We start from the raw sequence: 23,232 nt of genomic DNA, 5'->3' as shown, positions 1-23,232 counted from the left end.
AGTGGAGCATGGACATCGATGTACAAAAGATTAGCGCCTCCATCTCTAACAAAAAAAAAACACACACACAACACACATCGGCATCTCACACTTATTATTAAAGCCAAGAGCAAGCTAGGAAGGAAATTATCCAATATTGAGTTCTTAAACAAATGGCGTCTTCAACTAAAGAAACCAAGAAGACTGGATCGGTATCTGTACAAGGATGTATCTTTTTTGAGTTCTAACCCAAATTTGAATGCAGGTAACAAAAAAAAGAAAATGTGATTCTCCCCTGCAGCGAATTGGAAAAGTCACTGAATGAAGAAATTTTAATACCATAACCACCGCAAATGGAGACTGCTGTCATAGTCCTAAGTCATAAATGAACGACAATCAACGCCACCACGAGGCCAGTTAAAAACAAAAAATTAACTGACTTTTTTGCTCCCCAGAAAACAGGTCATGACAATATAATACAGTAAGAAAATGACAATTTTTTTAAGCATGTAATGACGTTATTTTATAAAATGCTATGAAGTACGAATTGAACAAGCTTTGATCTCAAGTCATGCATGATACAATTGCTAAGACTATACCAGCTAGATGAAATTCACTAGACCATAAGAAATTGTAAATTGCCAATGTGATGTTCACAAATAGAAACAAAATTTCCAAAATTCCATAAAATAAAAGAAAAACAAAGCAGAGAAAGTAGAGATGCTCATTTGCAGTTTAAGCTGATCAATTGTTGGGTTGGCCTTGGGATAACACTTGTTTTGTCTTCTCCAAGACACCAAAAAATATCGAGCCTCCAATTCCAATCCATAAAACTCTTGGTCCAATGCCCTGCAGTACACAACAAATACACAGCTTAGAAATTCTTTTTGCCTGTTCTTTCCAATCTTCACAACCAATTTGATAATAGTACAACCTAAATCACAATCCCCCTCTAAAAAAAGAAGAAAAAAAAAAAAGTCAAATACTTGTACAAGATGAGGACAAACCTTCATAAAGACATGGCCTCCTTCTTCTCTTGGTATGGTCCTCACGCAGTCATATACGCCCTTGTACTGCTTTGACGACCCCTGCAAAATTAAGTCCAATGTTTCACACAAGAGGACAGGCAACAAAATTAGCACGTCAAACTTCAAACGAAAGAAGACTTGAGGCAGTAAAAATGGATCACTGTATACCTGAATCATCAGTCGTGTCTTGATCACATCAAGAGGTGTTGTTATAGCTCCTGTTATAGCTCCTGTTCAAGCAATGAAATGATGGATATAAGTCCAGCAAGTACTAAATAGACCAATCCGTTTTGTCTAAATTTCTTTTCTCAAAATTTATTCTCAATATCTTGCATGTGTTATGTTTTTGAATATCCTGAAAGCGATTAATCAGCCTAATCCATAGAGCTCAGCCCATATTGCAGTTTGGTTATATTTGAAAACATACTACACGGTCAAGTGGTCAACACAAAACAAACTCTCCCAACAACTTAATCTTGATTATATCATTACTCTTTCTCCAGAATAGGATCGTTGGAGGTTTTAGGCATGAACACCATGGCTAAGGTTCAAGCCCTAAAAGTTCACTGGGGAGTAATAGTGGAAAGTTTGTATCCGGGCCTGTGTTTGGGCCCTTATAAAGGGCCAACTCAAGATCGTAAAGCAACCCTAAAAATACACTGCACCCTAATTGACACCAAAGACAGGTCATATATTTACTGCAGCAGGTCAAGATTTTATTTATGTATCGCTATCTCAATTCTTTATCCAGTCTGATACGAAGTATTTTGTATCATAAGCTCATAACATTACACAGCAATATTCATGTTTCATCTTAACAGCTTCTCATTCATACTAGACGAGCCATCAACTCAATTCACAAGAATCTGTATTTTAGATAGGCCAGTATTTTACAAAGGGTATATAATCATAAATTCCTACTGCCCCCAACAACTTATCTCCCCCAACAAAAGTAATTGAAGAAAAATGATTATGGTTGGAATAGGTATAAAATTGGAATTGCTTACAAATATCAGTCATGATCAAAGCACAGCAGACTGCAGCAAGCAGCTGTTTGACATTTTTTGTTTATCAAGTAGTTTTAAGCATTTTTTTTACGGGGAAAATAAGAAGAGTTCTTTATTACCTGCAAAAGCACCAATCAAAGCATTTTCAGGGTCATTTAGTTCCCTCTTAGCCTGCCAAAAAAAAAGTTGTATTTGGTCAATGGACATGTTAACCAAATATGTTACTAACCATCAAACTTTCTACTTCAAAAATGTTAGAAGGAAATGAGCAGGTTTTCACCAACATATGCTGAAACTGGTAAACCTAAAACAGACAAAGCTGAGAATCTATTTGAAGATTCTCAAAGAGGTTGTACGTGTCTGTATGCACTATGAGCCTATGACAGCAAATCATGAAAATTATTCTCAAGTTTTTTAAGATCTCACAAGTGAAACATCAAAAAGATGAAACGACAACCAGTTACAGCTTACAGAACATGAATATTTTAAGAATCATGGAACATCAAAAAGATGACTCCCTCTTCAAACTTTGATTTGGCACAGAATCAAAAGTAAAAATAGTACTTTGTAGAGAGAATAATTGTGTAGGATATAAAAAGAAAAATTATTGATGTGATGGAATTAGAAGAGTGATAAACAATATGTATTGTTTTGAATTCAATTACGAGGAGTTTATTTGGTGACATAAAAAATACTACGTAGAAAGTAAAAAAATTATATTGAAATGGAGAATATGTATAATAGATGGGGCACTGAATAATCCTATAGTTAAGCAAATATCACAAGATACCCTTACATAGTTGCATATCTCTTTAATATTTCTCAGGAACTTTTAAACAAAGAAATTGAGCGTATCAAAAAAATTGGAATGCAGATGAATTTTTGCAAACATACAACAGCCTCTGTTAAATTTCCAAAATGTTTATACCATGCCACTACATTCATAGAAACCTACTGTTATTAGATGCTCTCTATACCAACTTTTAGCCATTCCAAAATGGACTAAGTTTTTTTTTTTTTTTAGGATGAGCTATGAAAGATGAGAGAATCTCACAGAATTACAAATACCTACGTTGGTCTGAAATATATCAAGAACTTTGTCAAACATTTTACACAGAAATTCGCAAGGGTATTCTACAAAAAGAATAGCCGGTAGCAACATTAATTGCTACTTATGTAGCTTTTGGAACTCTGACGGTAAAAATTACAAAAACAGCCTTTTCAGATTATAAAGTATAAAGGTAATAAATTTATCTTTTACCCTCATAAGCCTACAATTTTCAATAAATAAGCCATATATAATTTAGCTCACAAAACAGACAAGATGAAATATCTTAATGAATATAAAGCTCTTATCAAGAGAATATATATCAGCTCACTGCTAGTTTATAACCAATCCTTATTTGCTCATAGATACAAAATTGGATGGCATCGAAAGGCAAATCGCGCAGTAGAAAAGATCCATAACCCTGCAACAGAATCCAAAATTTTAAGATTGAAAAGCATCAGTCAATAGACAGCATTCCTCACAAAGCTACAATTAGAGAAATCATGGAGCACATAGCCTACTAACCAACTTGACAAACAAAAGATTTTGCTATCTTTACTGCATGACAGAAGATCTCACTTACCGCATAAAGTCCTCTGAAGCCCTCTTTAGAAACAATCATACGCACTGCATTAGGGGCTGTTGCAAATTGGCCCATCTGCATCCTTTGTTTCACAACCTATAATATTGTTCAGGATGACAGTATATTTTATAACACTTGTAAACCGAAAATGACAAATGGTATAAATCTTAATACCTCCGTTGGGACTCTGACAATAGAAGAGGCAGCTCCTGCAATTGCACCTGCAGACTAAATGAAGTTTAAAACTGGCTGCATGTAAAATCTCTACAGCTCAGCAATGAACTAAGTTGTTACACAAAAGCTATTGTCATGGATTAATATATGAACAGTAAATTGGCAATAAGAGAAATGCCTTGGACACATTCAACCCCAACACCCTTCCTTCCAAAAAGAAAGAAGAGGGACAAAAAATTAGGCTACAGGAAGGCTTCCACCTCAGTGTTCAATGAAAATCATAATAGAAAGACCTATGCAATGGTTAGATGCTAAATTATTAAAAAAAAATAAAATTGAAAGATGGTTAAATACTTACAATGTCAGACCATCAACTTAAAACTTCCTCTACACAGCGCATAATAATGAAGGGAAAAAATCCAAATCCTTTTCCTCAAACTCCGGACTCTAAAAGTATGTGATACATTAGGCTTAACAATAAGGGCAAAGTAAGTAGGATCAGATTGCCATATGACGAGGTCATTCCCGCAAGACACCCATTGGAAAACTATAGCTTGCTATTCATTTCTTTTTAGATGCATCACTTTCTAAATAAGGAAGTTTCAAAATTAGATGAATCACTTTCCTTTTAAGTTGATAAATTCTCTCTATCTCTCTCATATTACATGGGTCCTCTTTTTTTCTCTCTCTATCTCTCTCATCTCCAAAAACTACCTAGGAGTCCGTGTTTTTGCAAATGATGCAACTAAAAAAAGCGAAGGAAGTAAATAAGTACAGGATAGATTAGATAGAGATTTGATAACATCTGCCAGAATCCAAAGTTAGTATTGGTGAGTAGTCACTCTTGCCTTCTCCCCTCCCCCCTCCCCCCACCCCCCGCCCAATATATATATATATATATATATAGGGATTTGCTAGAATGAGAAATGAGAATATGAGAAAACCAGTTAAAAACTGCCACGTGTCCCATATAAAGTACAAAGTACATAAGAAAGGAATATTTGCTTTTTAAAAAATTAGGAAGTGGGACATGTGTCAACTTATAAGTGGTTTTCTCATTTTCTCATTCTCATTCTAGCAATTCCCTATATATATATGGATCCGATGAGAATATGTTCATATGTGAGAAATCATACTTATATGAAAACTGATTTAAAATTTAGAACACGTGAGTAAAAATTTAGAACATATGAGTAAAAATTTAGAACATATGATTAAAAATTCAGAACACGTGATTTTGAAGTTTTAAACACATGAGTAAAATTTAGAACATCTACGTGAGTAATAATTTAGAACATCTTATTTCTAATTTAGAACGTGTGAGTAAAATTATAAAAACATGATTTAAAATTCAAATCATATGAATAAAAATTAGAACATCTGACTTAAGATTTAGAACATGTGAGTAAAAATTTAAAACACCTGATTTTAAAGTTATAACATATGAGTAAATTTAGAACATGTGAATAAAAGTTTGGAACATACAAGTAATAATTTAGAACATATGATTTCAAATCTTGAACATATGATTAAAAATCTTAGAACACAACTTACAATTTAGAACATATAAGTTAAAATTTGGAACAAATAATTTAAGATTTAAAACTTGTGAGTAATAATTTGGAACATTTGATTTAACTCATTTAAGATTTAGAACACGTGAGTAAAAATTTAGAGCACAAGAGTAAAAGTTTAGAACATGAGAGTGTTCTCACATATGAAAGATTTCTCACATATATGAGGTAATCTCACGAGAGTCTTCCCCTACATATATATATATATATAAAGTGCAAAGTGCTTCAGCACACTTTTAAGTACTTAATGATTTATTTATTTTTTAACAGTAAAAGTACATGAAGAGGACACAATGTCCCTGGAAATAAAGATAAACAAAACTACACATTAGCACATTTCCTTTGCATGACTTCAAAAGTGTAATTTGGGAATGATCTATATGATTATATCACCACAATTAGTCTGTCTACCACGAAAGTTTCATATTGCATCTTCAAGAAAATTCAGTTGGGTTACCCATTTTGCTTATTTATGCAACTTACAAGATGAGCCAGAGAACTGAAGTTCTCAGGAATAGCCTTTAACAATTTCTGCTTTACTGGCTCGTACACACCCAAAAATATCGCAGAAGCCCTGAAAGAAAATAATGAATTTCATCTTCATATAACTTTGCAATGTCACTAATACAAGCAAAAGGAAAGATATAACAACTGACATACTATACAGTTAACAACTATACATGGGCAATCAAGATATAACGACTGTAATATTATTACAGTGGCAATGGTAAGACTATTGCCTAAAGCAGGGTAAGGGAGGATTTATAAACAGAGTATTACTCTGACAATGGCAAAGAGGCTCTCTCAGCCTTACTCCTTGATCAAAAAGGCAATTACCGGTTGTTCTTTCAGCCTAAACCATTGCAAAACAATGGAATAAGCAATGGATGAAATGTTGTGAGACCCTGAAAGTAGTCATCGATCTGTCCTAAATCCTGAAGTTTCTTACAGAAAAGGTATCATAATTGTGTACATAGCTATGTATGGCCAGGCACAGACCATCAAGGGGTGCACACTCACACTAGTCACACATACATAACCAAGAGAGACAGAATCGGATGCGCCTTGTGCGCTTTTGGTGCGCCTAATCAAAAACGCCTCGGCCAAATTAAGCGCTTACCCCCTATTGCCTTGCGCCTTAGGTGCACTTTTTCAAACACTGGTTCCTCCACCAGTGTACCAAGTTTTCCTCACTCACATCTACATCTACAAACAGAGGTGGCTTTACTACCTTGGGTGTAAACAAAGCCACCCTCATAAGTACAGGATAGATTAGATAGAGATTTGATAACATCTGCCAGAAATTCACTAATGTCTGAAACAAGAGGAAAGAAATTCAGTAATGTCTGAAAAATAAGAGGAAAGAAATCTCAGCCATACAATTTGATGAACGGCTCAGATTAAAAGTTTTCAGTTTTTATTTTAACACTTGTTTTTACATGATCCTATTGATAACCAAGGCTTCATTAAGGGTATAATGGTAATCTCCCGTTTTGAATGACTACCGACTTCATTCTAAACGCCTTTCATTTTCACTTTCTCTCTCCTCCTGCGTATTCTCTCTTCCTGCGAATTTTTGCTTTCTTGTCATCTTTGCATCGATCTACTTTTCATCTTTGTCTTTCGTTGCAGCTTGAACCTGGACAAGTAAGCTAAGTGATTGTGTTTTTCTTTGTTGTTATTTATTCAATTGGATTTTAAAGGAATTTGAGTATGAAATTAGGGTTTTCGTGATTTTTAATTTGAGCAACTTACAATTTCATTTTTAATTTTAGGATTTCTTCGAATTAGAGTTTCGTTGAATTATTTTTTGTTTCAATCGGATGTTTTTCCATGAGTTTTGTTTCGAATTATGTTTTTGATGAATTTCTATGGATGTATTGTCAGCTTCTAATATCATCGAATTTTTATCTTTTTTTTTCCTCATATTTTCATCCGAAATTTGGATTTTGATTATTGTTGTTTTCTTTGATTTAATTTTATTATTTAAAATCAAGATTATGCGATTTCGATGCGAAAATTAGGGTTTTCACAATTGTTCTGTAGAATTAGTAATTGTAAGTTCTATATCATAATTTGGTATCAATAATTTATTTATTTGAAAATTAGGGTCTCTTAGTCTTTTTTGGTAGATATTAAGATTAAATGATGAACTTTTTTTTGAAGTGGTGGAGAAAGACTTTCATCTCATGGCTATCCATATTTGACTTACGTGCCTTGTGACCTTGACTTAGAGTATATGACTTTTCTTTTCCCAAAAGGTTTTTAATATTCTCGACAGGCAAGTATTTGCGTGAGACGGTCGTAATATAACTTATTGTGGAATGAAAATGACTTGTTGTGCTTTTAAAGAACTTATTATCATACACTCAAGTGTATACTTCGTATAAACATGTACAATTTAATACAATTTTATGTAAAACAATTAAACATGTAATTGAGTTATATCATAATTTAATCTCATGTGACCATTTATTGCATTAGAAGGATATACATACATTGGACAAAGTATAATATAGAGCCATTTCGTAGCCTACATGTGAAGTGGAAAACGAAAACAAAGTAGGTGAACATGAGATTTAAGTACAAAGAGCCATTCCAATCAATGATTTAATTGTTAGGGTTAGGTTACCATATGCATGATTGAGAGAATAACAACGTTTAACAAACTTTGTCATTGTTATTTTCTTGGTTTTTTTTTTTATTCAACTTATTTTATTTTCAAGGTTTTCAATATAATTCGTGTATATATATATTTGACCATTAATATCAATATATTAAAGTATGAGGTAATGCTATATGTAGCCCTAAGGGCTATATATAAGCATTAAATACACTCTTGAAAATTGTATAAAATTAGAAATTCATGACAAAAACACGCGTAAATCAGTATAGTTAGTGTTTATCTTTTTATGATTTCCTAACTTTATACGATCTTCTAGTGTGTATTTAATGCTTATATGTAGCCCTAAGACTCTCAGAGCTATGTATAGCATTTTCCTTTATCATAATCCAAAAACAAAAAGGAAAAAAATATTATGTACTCCCTTCGTTTTTTTAGTGCAACTTTTTTAATTTTTGCATTATCAATTTAGTTCACTATAGCTAATGTTGGTGATTTATACGAGGAAAAAAAAAGTTTTGTGGTGTTGGAATCGTCTCAAAATGTTAGTGTTTTATATATATATATATATATATATATATATATATATATATATATATACGGGGAGGTTCCGCTGAAAACAGAGCTTATGGTGAAAACTAAAAACAAGCAATCTTAGCCATTGAATGTTCACTAGATCATCTGATGGTGTGAAACAACCTAGAGGTCACTATATACAAAAATAAGGTCATTATATCAAGTTATATTAATTTTGATGACACTTACACCGAGGTCACTATATATAGAAATAAGGTAACTATATCAATTTTTACAATATTTACTTTGAGATCACTATATACAAAAATAGGGTAATTATATCAATTTTGACTACATTTACATAAAGGTCACTATATGCAAAAATAAGGTAACTACATCAATTTACAGAGGCCACTATATATAAAAATAACGAAGGTCACTATATATAAAAATTAGGTAATTATATCAATTTTGACAACATTGACCACATTGATATAGAAGTCACTATTTACAAAAATAAGGTAACTATCATCAGATAACTTCTCTTTCTCCTCCTTGTCATCAGATAACTTCTCCTGCTCCTCCTTGTCATCCTACTGCTCCTTATCATAAGATAACTTCCTGCTCATTAAAATTTACACTAAGAAAATAATTAGCTATTATTAATTTTGACTAAATCACACTATGAACTACCAAAAATCAATTAACAACTAGAGCAATCAATGTGAGTAATCAATTAACTAAAATTGATCCAATGCGACAAACTTTAGATTAAACTTTAGATCCATCTGCTGCCTATATATAGCTGCATGGTACTGAATGATGAGCTTCTCTTCTTGTTCTGTGAATTCTTCATGCTTAAGGTCAGGCCTCAGGTAGTTAGTACACCTAAGCCTGTAACTCTTACCACGTCTATTAAGTCCTATAAAAACAACTAATTCATTAATATGCATAAACCCTTGATAATTAGTAAAAGAGAACAACAAAAACCTAAGCAAAACAAAGCATATTATTTAGATCTTAAAACACAGCATGAGCTGATAATGACATATAACGACATTAGCCATTTACTGCATAACACAGGGTGTTGTTACTCACAGTAAGATTTTTACTCGCCTCTATCATGTACCCCTCTCACAGCTCCTAAGGGGAACTGTTGGAGTCACAATAAATTAATGTTGATTAAATCACTTTTCATAATATGGTGATCCCATAAACATGGTGATTCTATAAACAAACTGAACAAGAGAATTTTGGATCCAATCTTAAATCAATCTACTGTAATACCAAACTATGTACAGTAAATCAACTCACTTCAATTAATTGTCACAACATCACCAAAGGGTTAAAAAAACAACACTCCAATTAAGCGCGAGTTTGTAATTATCAACCAAATTTACAAAATCAACATTAACAAATCATACATTTTCTGACCTAAATCAAACATTTAGAATTTCTAAAAAAATAGTCATCACTGAAACTCAAATCTCTCATATACAGAGACAAATCAACATTAAAACAATCAAAACTCTAGATTAAAAAATCAAAGATCTAAAAATCGAAAAACAAATCAATGATTCAGACAAAAAAAATCATTAATTTCAATTGAACAAAAGTAAAATCCAAAAACAAAACAATTGGACAATAATTCATCACTTAATTAAACAAACAGAACCTCATATATGAAGAAATTATAGTAATTAAACAAATTATAGAACAAATTGTTGTAATTACAGTGTCAGAGGAGAGAGAAAGCGAAAGAGAGAGAATACCAAAGAGAAGATGAGCTGCGAGAGTGGCCATGGTGAAGGAGGCGAGAAGGACGAGGAGCGAGAAAGCGAAGAAACGGAGGACGAAGACGTCGACGATGGAGGTAACAGCGGGAAGAAATCGGTGAGAAAGGCGGCTGATGCTGGTGTTGCTGTGGTAGAGGTGGTGGTGGCGCCGCCGTTGATTCGCCATGGGCGCCAGAAAAAAGCTTCAACAACACTGAAAAAATCATGAAAGCTATAGATCTTCTTCTACTTAGATCTCTGTCTCATCTTTCGGCGCTTCCTCTTCAATCTCCTCATACGCTTCTTCTTCCACTGCAAAAATCAATCAAATCAACAAGTTGAACTTCAAATTAGTTAACAATGGTGGAAAAACTCGACTGAACCGAACAAATCAATGAAATTAAGGAAAAAACTAAAATTAATCGATTAGTAAAACAGGAAATCGAACTAAATTGAACAAAATCGAACAGAAAATCGCAAAATCAAACAAAATCGAACAAAATTGATGAAAATTTCAGAAACCTTAAAACCTCAAATCATGCAAAATATAGCGAAATTAACACAAAGAACTCACCTGATAATAGATCGTAGAGCTGAAAAATTGCTGAAAATCAAAGTAATTGAAGCTGAATTTGAAAAAAGTAGCGTGAAAATTGGGGAAAAAAATGTCGAGAAATTAGGAGAGAGAAAGTAAGAGAGTGGAGGAAGAAGAAAATAACGGAGGAGAGAGAAATTGTTTTCGTGGGAGGAGAGAGAAAATTAGTATATAAACGTTAGACGTCATCCGCTAGATTATAATCTACGGCTAGGATGAATCGTTTTCAGTTTTCACCCTAACATTTGTTTTCACATGATCCATACTCTATATATATATATATATATATGTATGTATGTATATATATATACAAGTATAATTTTTTACTTATTGATAATTACAGATTTTGTTGGTCAAAGTTTTAATTTAACATGTATGTATGCCCAACAAGGATGGGGCACTTGAAAAAAAAAAAAAAAAAAAAAAGGGACTATCGATCAACAGAACCAAAATGCATAGTTTCGTATACATTTTAATTTGCCAAGAGCCAATTTAAAGAGTAAGGGACAATTAAATTAGAAGGTCAATGATCAAATTATTCTAGTTAGGGTCAAGGAAAGAACCTGTTCTGTAGCTATGTAGCATAATATGACTAAGCTTTCCCTATACCTGTTTCCATAATTAAGTGAAACATATAAAAAAAGTATCTTGATATTCTAAGTTAGAAAGTGTGTAAGTCATAATCATTAGGTGTAATTTGATATGTTTACTATTTTTTGAAGAGATTGTATACTTCTGGATATTTATAATTGTAAGATGTGACAATGACATCATACTAGAATTTTAAATTTCAAAGGTATTTTGTACTGTATTTTCTAATGCAAAGGTACTACTTATCTTTCTTATGCGGTCTTGAACTCTTGTACAATTGCGTTTACAATCAGTATATATTGAAAAACACATGTTTGAAGATAAGATTGCATTATTATGAACACTGGGATAATGTTATTAAGGTTTCAAATTACATTTAAATTCATTTTTACTACTGTCATTTATAACTGGCTACCAAATAGACCATAAAAGATATAGATTGGACAAGGCATTGTATATGTAGAGTATAAAAAGAAGTATATCGTGCAATTTTGGTAGCCTAATTGTGAATGGAAAAGAAGGTATAGATGAACATGAGATGAGTTGTAACAATATTAATAATGTATTAATGGATTCCATAAAGCCATTTTGAACCATGATATTAAGTAGAACAAAGTGAACGAGGTAGTAATTTTTTATGAAAATATGAAATACTACTTCTATGTGAACCTTTCTATATACCTCTTTTCATGATGTAGTGTGAAATAAACCAACAAGGGTAACACAATTTTGAGAATTGGACCAGTGTTGAGGTTTTTGTGTAGTGTTAGAAAAATTTTGGTTAGAAATCTACTAATTGTTCTTCTACTGCTACTTAACTGTAAATATATTTCAATGTATCAGTAAAAGCCCAATAGTGTTGTATATCTTGAGTTTTTTTCATTAATTTGAGTAGCTATATTTTATAGCAGGCTAAAAATGAATTACATATGATTGTTAAACTAGTAGATTTCATAAGTATACAGCAATGCGAGAACACAGATCCTTCGGCGAACCAGATAAGTACTGTTTCCTCATAATCAGGGTCATTAGAAGATACATTCTAAGACTCTTGAGACAAGGTACAAACAAGTACTTGGTCGTTTACAATTTACAGCAGCAGCATCACAATGCTTAAGTGATCTGATGCATTTTGAAGATCATTACATTTCGATTTTACACCGCGCTTAATTTACAAAACTTTGGGCATCAAGAATAAGCTAATCCCTGTATCATGTTCTGCAAGTTTCAGAAACCATTTTCGCAGTCATCACGAGGTACTGCAAAGGGACCGAGGAGTTGAGGCTTCCTTAGCCAGTACTGTTGGAACCTCTGTCGCGCATACTCCTTGTAATCAAAGTCGATATTGTTCACATAGGCCTGTCGTGACAAATCAAATACTCATTAGTAAAACTTATTTTTACTAAATATTATGTCCTAAAATTCTACTGTCAAATCCAAAAACACGAAACAAAGATGAGAGATAGCGCGAATGTAAACAAAAATTGCTTACCGAGATGATTCCCCACAAGCCCCAAAATATATGATTTGCTAGTGAGTATTTTTCAGCATTTTGGAGCAAGCTATCCACTTCACTATCACAAATATCATCACCTGTATGTGGACCATATGAAAAACACATTATCAAGCTGTTGTTCGAAAACACAAATTGAATCAATTGATTGCGAAAGTTGTACAACATTAGAATATATGCAAATTTCCAAAACATCGATTTGATGGATCAGCAGAAACAAACATAAAATATCAACATGAAGAATCTAAGTTAATACAAGTCGATTAGATTCCGAGTCAGCTCCAGATAACACTTATTTTGTTCTCACTTAACAACTGGCCAATTTTTCGACATTTCATTAAGCTTAGAGTTGGAAGAAATAATTTCTGAAAAAGATCTCTCAACTGCTTGAAAAGGGTAAAAATTACTGAAATTTTACTGATTAACACTAACCTGATGAGTTCAAATATGCAACAACAAATCTTCGACGTTCTTCCTCATCTGTCATAAAATGCAACAGAAAATGTTAGTTTAAACTGTCACAATAGTACTCCTTAGTCCATTCATCCTAATTTAACAGCCACGTAATTACGTAAATAGTATAATTTGAACTAAACATTCTAGAAAGTGGTAAACATTATTTATATGACTAACAATTACCTGGATATTTAGTGTAGTCCAAAATATGAGGTTGATCAGTATGATAATTGGCAGCCATTTCAGAGAAGTGATTAGCAAGATCATACGCAATAGGATTATAACTCGCGTACTCATAGTCCTGCAGAAGGTTATTAATTCAGTCAGATAACATATTACGAACATAAGCTAATGAAAATCAGATGTTTTAACCAAAGTCATGGGAATTTACAATTAAAGTGACTAATTTAGTCTCTTCGTCCATCATTATGTTGCCATATTGAAGGTCATTGTGACAAAATCCAATCTCTTGATCATCTTGTGTAAGCTCCTTTTCTAGGAGCTGAATTTCGTCGTCTAATGTATCTAATCCGTACTCCTTGATGTCTGCAAGTGAGCATAAACTCTTTGCCTTCCTCAGCCAACGCCTATGTAACGCCACGAAAAAATGAACAATATTAGGTTAACTGTTAAAACAATCAGTTCAATTTTCGGGGCTAATTAGCTAACTGTTAGCCACCTAATACTCGATAAATCATTTTTTAACTCGAGTTCAGTACCTCAGTCTGTTCCATAGGATGACAGTTTTAGTGCCAGGCATATCAAGGCCATGAAATTCTCTCATCTTGGCAGCAATCAGAGATGATATTTCAGGGTCACGTAGATCCTCTGCTGTTAAAGTCTGTAAATCACCCAATAAAGAAAAATAAATGATAAGATTAAGGAATAATTCCGTATTTATTAAGAATTAATGTGATTGCTTTTTACAATTGAATTGTAAATAGTAGGTAATCTCCATCAATCAATTTCTAATAAAAACATGATTGCTGCATTCACCTACTCAAAATATATGAATTCAACTAGCCGATTTTGCAACAATGGAAAAAAATAATCGTATTTTAAAAATGTTCGGCTACATGAAACAATAATTTATCTTCAATGTTCGTCCACATATATACTTAATATGATAAAACAAAAAGGTGTTATCCAAATATAATTATTTCTTTGCTAAAATATTAAGAAATGAACGTGTTCTTGTTTACCATGGCGTATACAATGCGTAACAAAATTCTAATTTCTAAACAAGCATTCACTTCATTCAAAATTGACATAATGACATTCATGCTAAAATAAAATAATTTTGATATTGATTGTAAACGATTTGATTTAATTTATAATATTTATAGCATGGGAATTAAATGAAAAATATAAAACAAAGTATGTGTTCATACAACCATACATACCCTGGCATGGAGGAACTCTTCAACGCGGCCATCGGAGAACCGGCCAAGAAGCCGAGGGCCTTGACCGTGGTGTGACAAGCTTTCGAACGTACGAATTTCATCGTCTCGATTGAAGAAGACTTCGACACCTTCACCATAAATTCTGACCAAAACTTTTCTATTCAGATCATTTTTATCATTAGGCCAAAGAATTTGAAACACTTCATTAGTCATGGCACCACTTAAACGTTTTACTTGTATGTAATTAGGGTCATTGACATCTTCCCATGTTGATGCCAATGTCACCAAAATTTGCATCAATTCCTCGGGTAGCGAACCGTCTACGAATCCGTTGGTCTTGATCGCCATCCTTGTACTAGAAATCGAATTTCGGATAATGAAAATAGGGTGTGTTTAGGCTTGTTTTAGAGGTTCTTGTACCTTAAGACAAGGGAAACAGAGCATTAGGACTTGGTGTTGTATAGAAATGAAGTAAAATAAAAGGTAAGAATATTATATTAATATTATAAGGCTACAACTAATATTTGACTAAGAAAAATAATGCAAACTTTAGTGGGTATAAAACAAAGACTTATTTTCAGTCTAATTGTACAAGTAATTCGACCGAATCTAAAGCTGACAATCTCTAACATGAAAAAACGATATTATTATCATCAACTTTTTGCAATATGCTGTGAGATTTTACTAAAACTGAAAGTACATAGAATAGTGACCAATTAACTTAAAATGCAAGCCTTTAAGAGAATCATTATAATAAAGTAAGAAATCAGAACAAAAAATTTGATTCTTTTTCTAATCAAAATCGTCAAATACAAGCAATTTTGCATCAATCAAAGTGGAAGATGAATTAGTTGACTGACAAAAAAAAAAAAAAAGAAGGTAAGAATCAAAATCTTTCTTTCAATTATAACCGTTGCTTTAATGTTCTATACTTCTATCCATCCATCTCTTTCTCAAGTTGGCAAAAATTAAAAAGTTTTCCAAAAATCATAAGAACCCCAGAAAGTGAGAAATCTTTTGGTTGGAGAACAAACATTCAGATCTTCTCTTTCTTCTATCTTAATAAATTCTCGGGATTGAATCCCGTCTACATCATCACCCTTTATACGCCAAACACGTGTGAATTCACATGAAAACATTACGAACAAAATTAAGGATTCTTGACAATTTTAGCCGGTTTATATTAAACCCATTAATCAAAGCAGAAAAACCCAGAAATTTTTAAAAATTTGCACTTACCAATAAGAAGAAAAATGAGAGGAGAGAGAAAATGAGGGTTAGTTAGTTGCGATGACAGAGGAAACAATTGCGGGAAGTTGGACTATTTATTCTTGAAAATCAACCAATTTAGATTTTTTTTTTTTCATTTTTTAATTAATGAAGATTTGTGGCACGCGTGTTTAAAACGCGTGAAAGGTGGGAGCGAATGGAAATTGGACACGTGGATGGATTTGATAGGAACTAACATCTGACTAGGAGAGAGAAAATGAGCTGAAAAGGTCTTGCTCGGCTTAACGTGAGAGAAAAAATAATAAAATTAATTAAAAGGGTGGAAATGAATAGTGCAAGTGGGTGATTGACACGTGTAGGTTGTCTCCCAGTTGGCGGTTATGACGGTAGAGACTAGAGAGTAGTGAGGGTGTCGGTTAACGAAATTACCAAAATGGTTCTGCCCACCTTTTCTAGTTTTTCCTTATCCATTAAGCTTTTAATATTTAATTATTTTTTTTCAATTTTTTTTTTAATTATTTACAAAAAATATTGTATATAAGGTAATGTCTAAACTACATTTAATTTGTTTCTAAGTTAAGTTATTTGCACCCGTCAGAAAAAAAAAAAAAAGTTATTTGAATTTATTAATTCTTATTTTATCTTATTTGAATTTATGAAAAACAGAGTAAAGTATTAAATTTTAAATCTTATGATATCTTTTCTTATCTTATATTTATAATGGCTGATTTTATTAGTCAGGTGCATTATCAACATATTTAAAGGTCTGTTTTGTTTACCTTATTTTAGGAAAGAAATTAACAACTTAATAATTTTTTTTGACACAACAACTTAATAATTAAATTATAAAAAAATGGTATTTAAATATCATTTTAATTTTATAATGTGGAAATAATATAAGTCGAACATCATTGGTGTGGCATGTATAATTGCAAAGATAATTGTGTCAAAATAGGACAAGTCTGGTATCCGAGTGTCCAAAAACATATATAAATTGAACACTATTTTTAGTTGTTTAACACGTTTAGGTGTGTTTTACCTGTATCGTTATCGGACATTATGTTTAGAAAGAGTGTAAGATATGACAATTGAATGGTGTGTACGTTCTTTATTGATAATAGAATTACGTACTCCATAAAAGTTTGAGTACTGTATTTCTCTTAGGCTCTTTTTAGATAATTTATTTTAATAGAATGTACTTTGACTTGATGTTTGTCATGCTCACAGCTTTGCTATTACGAGTAAGTGTGAAAAGTGGTATGAATTTAATGAGCAACCCAAATTTGACTGGTGAGTCTACAGCTAAGAGTATCTCAAGTCTAACCTCATGCTTTAATGTTGGATATCTTTTTGACCTTATCATGTAACAAGTAGTGATGGTCAATAAAGGAAATCAAGATAAGACGAGAAGAAGAGGATAGAGAGAGTAGAGTGTGAGTTTAAGGTAGCCCAATTAATTTTTCTTTATCCATTAATTTCTTCTTCAATAACTTATCTTTGAACGACTGCTATATAATATATCAAAAATACTATATACCATTATACACTTCGATTTTTATGTTTAGAATTTCATACCCTTGTTATTTTTCTCTCAATGTCCCTAACGTACCAACTTTATAGTATTAAAATCAAAAAAATCTATAACTAAAAAGTACACCTAATACATGATGTTTTTCTTCTTAATTTTTAATTTTTAAAAAGGATAAACCAAATATATGTGTTGACCTTGGCTTTATCATAACTTATTCTCTTGACAATTTTGAATTTGGAAATGAGCTATGCACAATAGGATTTAAGCTCTACTCTAGTCTAGGAAAAGATGTAAAGTTCAAGAAAAATAAGGGTTATTCAAGTTTGATTTAGGGCTAAAAGAAGTTAAGATTTAATTAGTAAAAATAATTATATGAAGTAAAATCAGACAAAGTGAAAATGATCGTAATTTATTTAAAAAAAATCATTTGGTAAAATTCAGGAGAAGAGAAGAGACGTTACCAGCAATATGATGGTGGAGACGTGTGCACTGTGCTCACTATGCATCTGTTGAACATCAAACCTAGTACCAGATAACATGAATATTAGGTCCAATGAACATAAGTGTTATAATTAAGATTATGATATATTCTTTAGAGTTTATATTCTTTTTTATGATCTTTGATTTTATGCTTGATATTCATCGGATGCGTTAAGTGCACTATGCGTATGCCTTTACCCATCCTATTATTGGACATACCTACTTAAACATGAGGTCTTAAGTTCTTGACACTTCTACCAAAAAAAAGGCCTGGTATAACCAAAACTACTTGGTAACAATGATGGGCTGCTCCAAAATCTAAAGTATTCAGTATCGGGCCTGACTGGCCCATATGCTGGGTAACCCAAAATAGGATAATGGTGGCAATACTTGTTACGTGGCGTTTTCTCAAGCCCCTTATAAATTCGTACATTTTCATTGATGAATTTATACAATTTGATGTAAATAGAAGTACTGTAAAAGAGTATGATACAAATTCATATTCATATTTCTCTTACACATTGCATCATGTTTCTCCTCAAGGTATTTTCTTTTTAAATGTGCAATTATTTTCCCATTTGGCTTTAATTGTTCAAATTTTTAATCAATTAACTGATTTAATTTTTTTAATTTTTTTTTGGGAAATGAAGGCATGGAGATTAGCAGCTTTTGGGACGTATGGATACCTAAACTTCACCAAGGCTGGTTTCATGTAAGTCATAATTTAAATGTGGGACCTCCATTTGTCAGTGTTTTCCCTAATATTTTTGCATGAATTAGGTGTCGTACATTGGTAGAAATTGTGTTTTTATTGTGATCTGCTATTATGTAAGTCATAATCTTTCGCTGTACTTTATAGTTTATGATTGAATTTTCTAATGTGCCGTTATTAAGTTTTGGATGGGTTGACCAGGAGAGGTTCTTTTTTTTTTTATATAAATTATGTCATATTCTTAAATACGAGGTATGGGAGCTTAATGCTTAGGAAAATGTGAGAAATAGTTTAGGACCTAGCTACCTAAGTTACTAATTAAGTAACAATAATTTATTTTAATTTTGATAGAAGCTTTTGGTTATTTTGTTGTGTGGTTGATAGTAATTTGGGGATGTCATAAAGGCTTAATTTTGAAATGTTGTTGGTTTTTAGCTATATAATCGTCGATTGTCTAGCCTAAACTAGTAATTTACATAATCTTGTAGTTGAACAATTATCTTATTGGAAATACATATTGAATTTTCATGTTATTCAACAGTAAGCTTATCTATCTATCTATATGCTTGTTTAGTTGTTTGGTTGACACAACAATATATGCGAAGTGGAAGTTCCTAGGAAGTGTAAGCATGAGAAATTGTTTAGTTGATATTTTCATAGGAAATTTTTTCTTCCCACAAAATAGAGGAAGTTGCTTACCTAGGTATCATAGGACATAGGTAAGTGGAACTCTCCTTGGGAAATTGGACTTTCCAAGATCAACCAAACAAATTGAAAATTTCTAAGAATTCCTAAGAAATGACACTTCCTATGCTCAACCAGTTGGTCACATATTTGTTGGCTATAATCTGGTGCGGACCTAATGTTTACTGTGTAGCATGGAAACGACTTGCGCTTCGGTAACATTAATGTTTAAAAAAAACAGAAAACCTCAAGCCTTGCCCATTTCTAGGCTGCATTAGCACGAAAACAGTGGATTTTCATAAATGGGGGATCTTCATGTACCAAATGTTTCCATGCTTCCTAGATGATATATTTAGTCTAGTGGGATCAAATTCAATTCTTTTTGTCACTAATCTTGCATTATACCATGAAACCGATGATAAAATGAAAAAAGGTGGGATGACAGGCGTAAGAATCCATGGGAGTGTCTGAAGGTTCTTCACTGTTGTCCAATATACTTGTCTTGATCAAAAGCTGTGTAGTTAAGAATTTGCAATGGACAAGAAAGGATACATACATGAGGGAGATAATAATTTATATGAAGGGGAAGTATTTGCACTTAATCTTTGGGATGTCCTGGGCTGATTAGTGGGAGTTTATTTGCATCATCGTTCTAAGGTTTGATTTGCAGGGTTTTGTTTTTGTTTTTTTTACTGATCAATACATTAGACCTCTCATTGTCCCCATATGCAGGTGATATTTGTATAAGATAATAATAACCGAAATTGATCACACACTAGAGAGGTATTACCCATCTAAGCTAAAAGTTGAGTCAAAATTTGATTTGTTTCATTAGTTATCATCAGAGAATGTTAATTAATATGAAGGCCTGCATTATGAGTGAAGTCTGAACTCTGAAGAATAACACTCATCAAATGTTTAGCTAATTGAATATCTGATTGTATATCTGCAGTTAGAGTTTCTCTTGAACTTTTGAACTTCATCTGTGTATAGCTGAGCTTATTTGCACAATTCCTGTTCTTCCTTCCTCTTATATGAGAAGAAAAGAAATTTCATGTTGTATATCATGTTCTGCTGTATAATCAATTTTTACTTTTAGAAATTTCATATCTTATGTTCTGTTAATTAATAATGTTATTCTTATGATTCATCCTAGTGATTTTGTTCTTCTTAAAGTTCTAAAATCTTTGTTTATCATTTAGAGAACATTCTAAAAACTTTAAAGCCGAAGATATGAAAGTAAGATTGGACGGAAAGAACTGTATTGTTACTGGAGCGAATACTGGCATTGGGTTTGCAACTGCTCAGGACCTTGCTTCAAGGTATTCCCTATGCTTTCAGAACTTTGTGCTTATCTCAATAATTAATCCAGAAAGCCGAGTTCTTATATGGAAACTAAGATCTTTTGGTCATGTTATATCTATTATTGTCAACAAAGGAGCGTCTGTCTACTTGCTGTGCCGTAGTAAAGAAAGAGGAGAAGTTGCTCTTTCTAAAATCCAAACTGAAACCGGAAACCAGAATGTTTACTTGGAGGTGTAGCTCACTCTCTATATAACTGTTATTTAGAGACTGTAGGGTCAATTATTGATCTTGTTATTTTCTGTTATTTCCATGAACTCCTTGGGATCTCTTGATTGTTAACTGTTTATTAGACAATAGTTGTTGCTCTGCTGATTGCAATTGTCTTCTAAATTACATGCGTAGATATGTGATCTATCTTCTTTGAGTGAAATCAAGTCGGTCAGTGCAAAATTTGCTTCAAAGGGTACCCCTCTTCACGTTTTGGTAAGCTCAATTTCATGTGAACTAGGATCTCTTTTAGTGTTTAAGATCTTATACCATTTGGGGTTTATTGCACTATAACCTTTTCGCTTTCTTCATATGACTCTAAATGCTACTTGTCTAATTTGCTTAACTGCTACAGGTCAATAATGCTGGCATTCTTGAAAATAATCGTATCACAGCTTCTGAAGGGTAAATTTATGCTTCTTCTGGTTAACAGAAATGCTACTACATTTATTTTTAGTTGCATTGCTAATAGAGCCTTTTCAATTGGTATCCTTTCAGCTTTGAGCTAAATTTTGCTGTAAACGTATTGGGAACTTATGCCATGACAGAGTTGATGTTGCCTCTATTAGAGAAGGCTGCACCTGATGCACGAGTGATTACAGTTTCTTCTGGTGGGATGTACACTTCTCCTCTGACAAAAGATTTGCAGGTGACTTGTCTTTAAATTAAAGAGCAGCTTCTTTTGTATGAACAAGAACCAGGTGTAGTTTGTGACTGTTTCTTTCTAATGAAGATCAGTGAAGAAAAAATTGATGGGGTGATGCAGTACGCTCGAAACAAGCGAGTTCAGGTCAGTAAAAGTATTCATGCAACATTTTATCTATTTTCTTATTTTTTAGCTAATGCGTTACTTCACCACTTGTAAAATCATCCTCTCCCTGGTGAACTTATCAAAGTTCTATCTGTCAAATACCAAAACATTGTGGTGAAGAATATTGTATACATATTCTTATATTCTCTAAAATGCCGGTCCTTTCAACTAAGATGATGTACATTCATGCGTACATATCTCTTAATTTTTGTTTTGTACAGGCTACATTATGAAATCAGTATGTGCATCATTTGTTTGTCTCAGGTTGCATTAACAGAATACTGGGCTGAAAAGTACAAGGATAAGAACATTGGATTCTATACAATGCATCCAGGTTGGGCCGAGACACCCGGAGTTGCAAAAAGTTTGCCAAGTTTTTCAGAAAAGTAAGAGCCAAAGTCTGTTGTATTCTGTTTACTTTGGCAACCCTTTTTTCAGATTAGTTGGCCTATTAAATATATCATGAGTTATGATAAAATAATGATATGTTTGGGAAACTAGAGTAAAGTCAAGTTTAATAGACCATTATGTTTTATGCAAGGTTGATAAATGTGGATCACTTATTTTATCAAAAACAGTTACCAGATCCAATTAATCAGAAATTTTACTTTGACACCTGATAGATTGTCTTGATAACATTTATTGATAATTGCTAGGTTATCTGGGAAACTTCGAACATGGGAAGAAGGTGCTGATACCATAATATGGTTGGCTTTACAACCCAAAGAGAAATTGGTCTCTGGTGGATTCTACTTTGACAGAGCTGCAGCACCTAAGCACTTGCCATTTGCAGCTACTGCTGGATCTCATTCTATTATTGATTCAATCGTTGAGAACCTTCGCTCTTTGTCCGGAAATCCATCATAATTCAAATAATTGTGTGCGCGAGCATGTGTATTCATTTCCTGTATAGACCAAGAAGTTGCATGTACAATACAGTCTCTTTTTTTTTCCTAATCGGCTCTTTGTACGCTTGATCTGTGTAGGTTTATGGTCTAACAAATATTCAAACCATAATGATGTATACATATTGACTATTGAGTTTATAATAAGATAATGTTACTCCCTTCGTTCCTTCTATTTGTTACATTTGGTTGTATTCGTTAGATTATTGATGTAAGTAAAAATGCTAATGCTAATTCCCTTATTTTTATCTTTTTCTACTCATTGCATTTTCCAAAAACATTATTTACACAATTACACTAAAATAAAAATCAAACATTGATTGCTTATTAGAAGGTTGTGAATTTCATTTTCAATGAATACAAAGTAGGAACATTGTTGGCTTAATAACTTATGTTGAAGATAAATCTGTGCAAAATTTATAAGATATATAGAACAAATTCC

General features: G+C 32.5%; 3 protein-coding genes across 4 annotated transcripts; 1 reads left to right on the top strand and 2 right to left on the bottom strand.

Annotated features, from left to right (window-relative positions):
* Nucleotides 1-585: 585 nt before the first annotated feature.
* Nucleotides 586-7,918, bottom strand: LOC110735583 (probable S-adenosylmethionine carrier 2, chloroplastic). The gene is made up of 12 exons (XM_021915773.1): nt 7,892-7,918; nt 6,574-6,708; nt 6,343-6,414; nt 6,164-6,246; nt 5,877-5,967; nt 3,820-3,873; nt 3,646-3,741; nt 3,394-3,483; nt 2,134-2,185; nt 1,176-1,237; nt 987-1,067; nt 586-828 (listed from the first exon to the last, which is right to left on the bottom strand). Exons 1-12 carry the CDS (start codon nt 7,916-7,918, stop codon nt 724-726), a joined length of 948 nt encoding a protein of 315 aa, XP_021771465.1. The 3' UTR covers nt 586-723.
* A 4,429-nt stretch (nt 7,919-12,347) lies between these two features.
* On the bottom strand, nt 12,348-16,321 carry LOC110735654 (probable choline kinase 1). Its single transcript, XM_021915844.1, has 8 exons — nt 16,105-16,321; nt 14,866-15,285; nt 14,182-14,303; nt 13,854-14,049; nt 13,646-13,763; nt 13,439-13,486; nt 12,986-13,086; nt 12,348-12,852 (listed from the first exon to the last, which is right to left on the bottom strand). The coding sequence occupies exons 2-8, from the start codon at nt 15,211-15,213 to the stop codon at nt 12,721-12,723; spliced, it is 1,065 nt and encodes a 354-aa protein (XP_021771536.1). The 5' UTR covers nt 15,214-15,285; nt 16,105-16,321; the 3' UTR covers nt 12,348-12,720.
* Nucleotides 16,322-18,410: 2,089 nt separating this feature from the next.
* On the top strand, nt 18,411-22,960 carry LOC110735653 (dehydrogenase/reductase SDR family member 12-like). 2 transcript variants are annotated; one of them, XM_021915841.1, is made up of 10 exons: nt 18,411-18,649; nt 18,757-18,818; nt 20,705-20,824; nt 20,939-21,038; nt 21,210-21,290; nt 21,430-21,479; nt 21,573-21,723; nt 21,808-21,864; nt 22,150-22,271; nt 22,542-22,960. In XM_021915841.1, the coding sequence occupies exons 1-10, from the start codon at nt 18,593-18,595 to the stop codon at nt 22,750-22,752; spliced, it is 1,011 nt and encodes a 336-aa protein (XP_021771533.1). In that variant the 5' UTR covers nt 18,411-18,592; the 3' UTR covers nt 22,753-22,960. The 2 variants fall into 2 exon arrangements, with proteins under 2 accessions (XP_021771533.1, XP_021771535.1); XM_021915843.1 differs by having other exon boundaries at nt 18,612-18,649; nt 18,757-18,836.
* The last annotated feature ends 272 nt before the right edge of the window (nt 22,961-23,232 follow it).

This window comes from Chenopodium quinoa, unplaced genomic scaffold (assembly GCF_001683475.1).
Source record: "Chenopodium quinoa cultivar QQ74 unplaced genomic scaffold, ASM168347v1, whole genome shotgun sequence".
Classification (NCBI taxonomy): domain Eukaryota; kingdom Viridiplantae; phylum Streptophyta; class Magnoliopsida; order Caryophyllales; family Amaranthaceae; genus Chenopodium; species Chenopodium quinoa.
The sequence above is the reverse complement of the archived record's forward strand: the minus strand, read 5'-3'. Positions and strand labels throughout refer to the sequence as shown.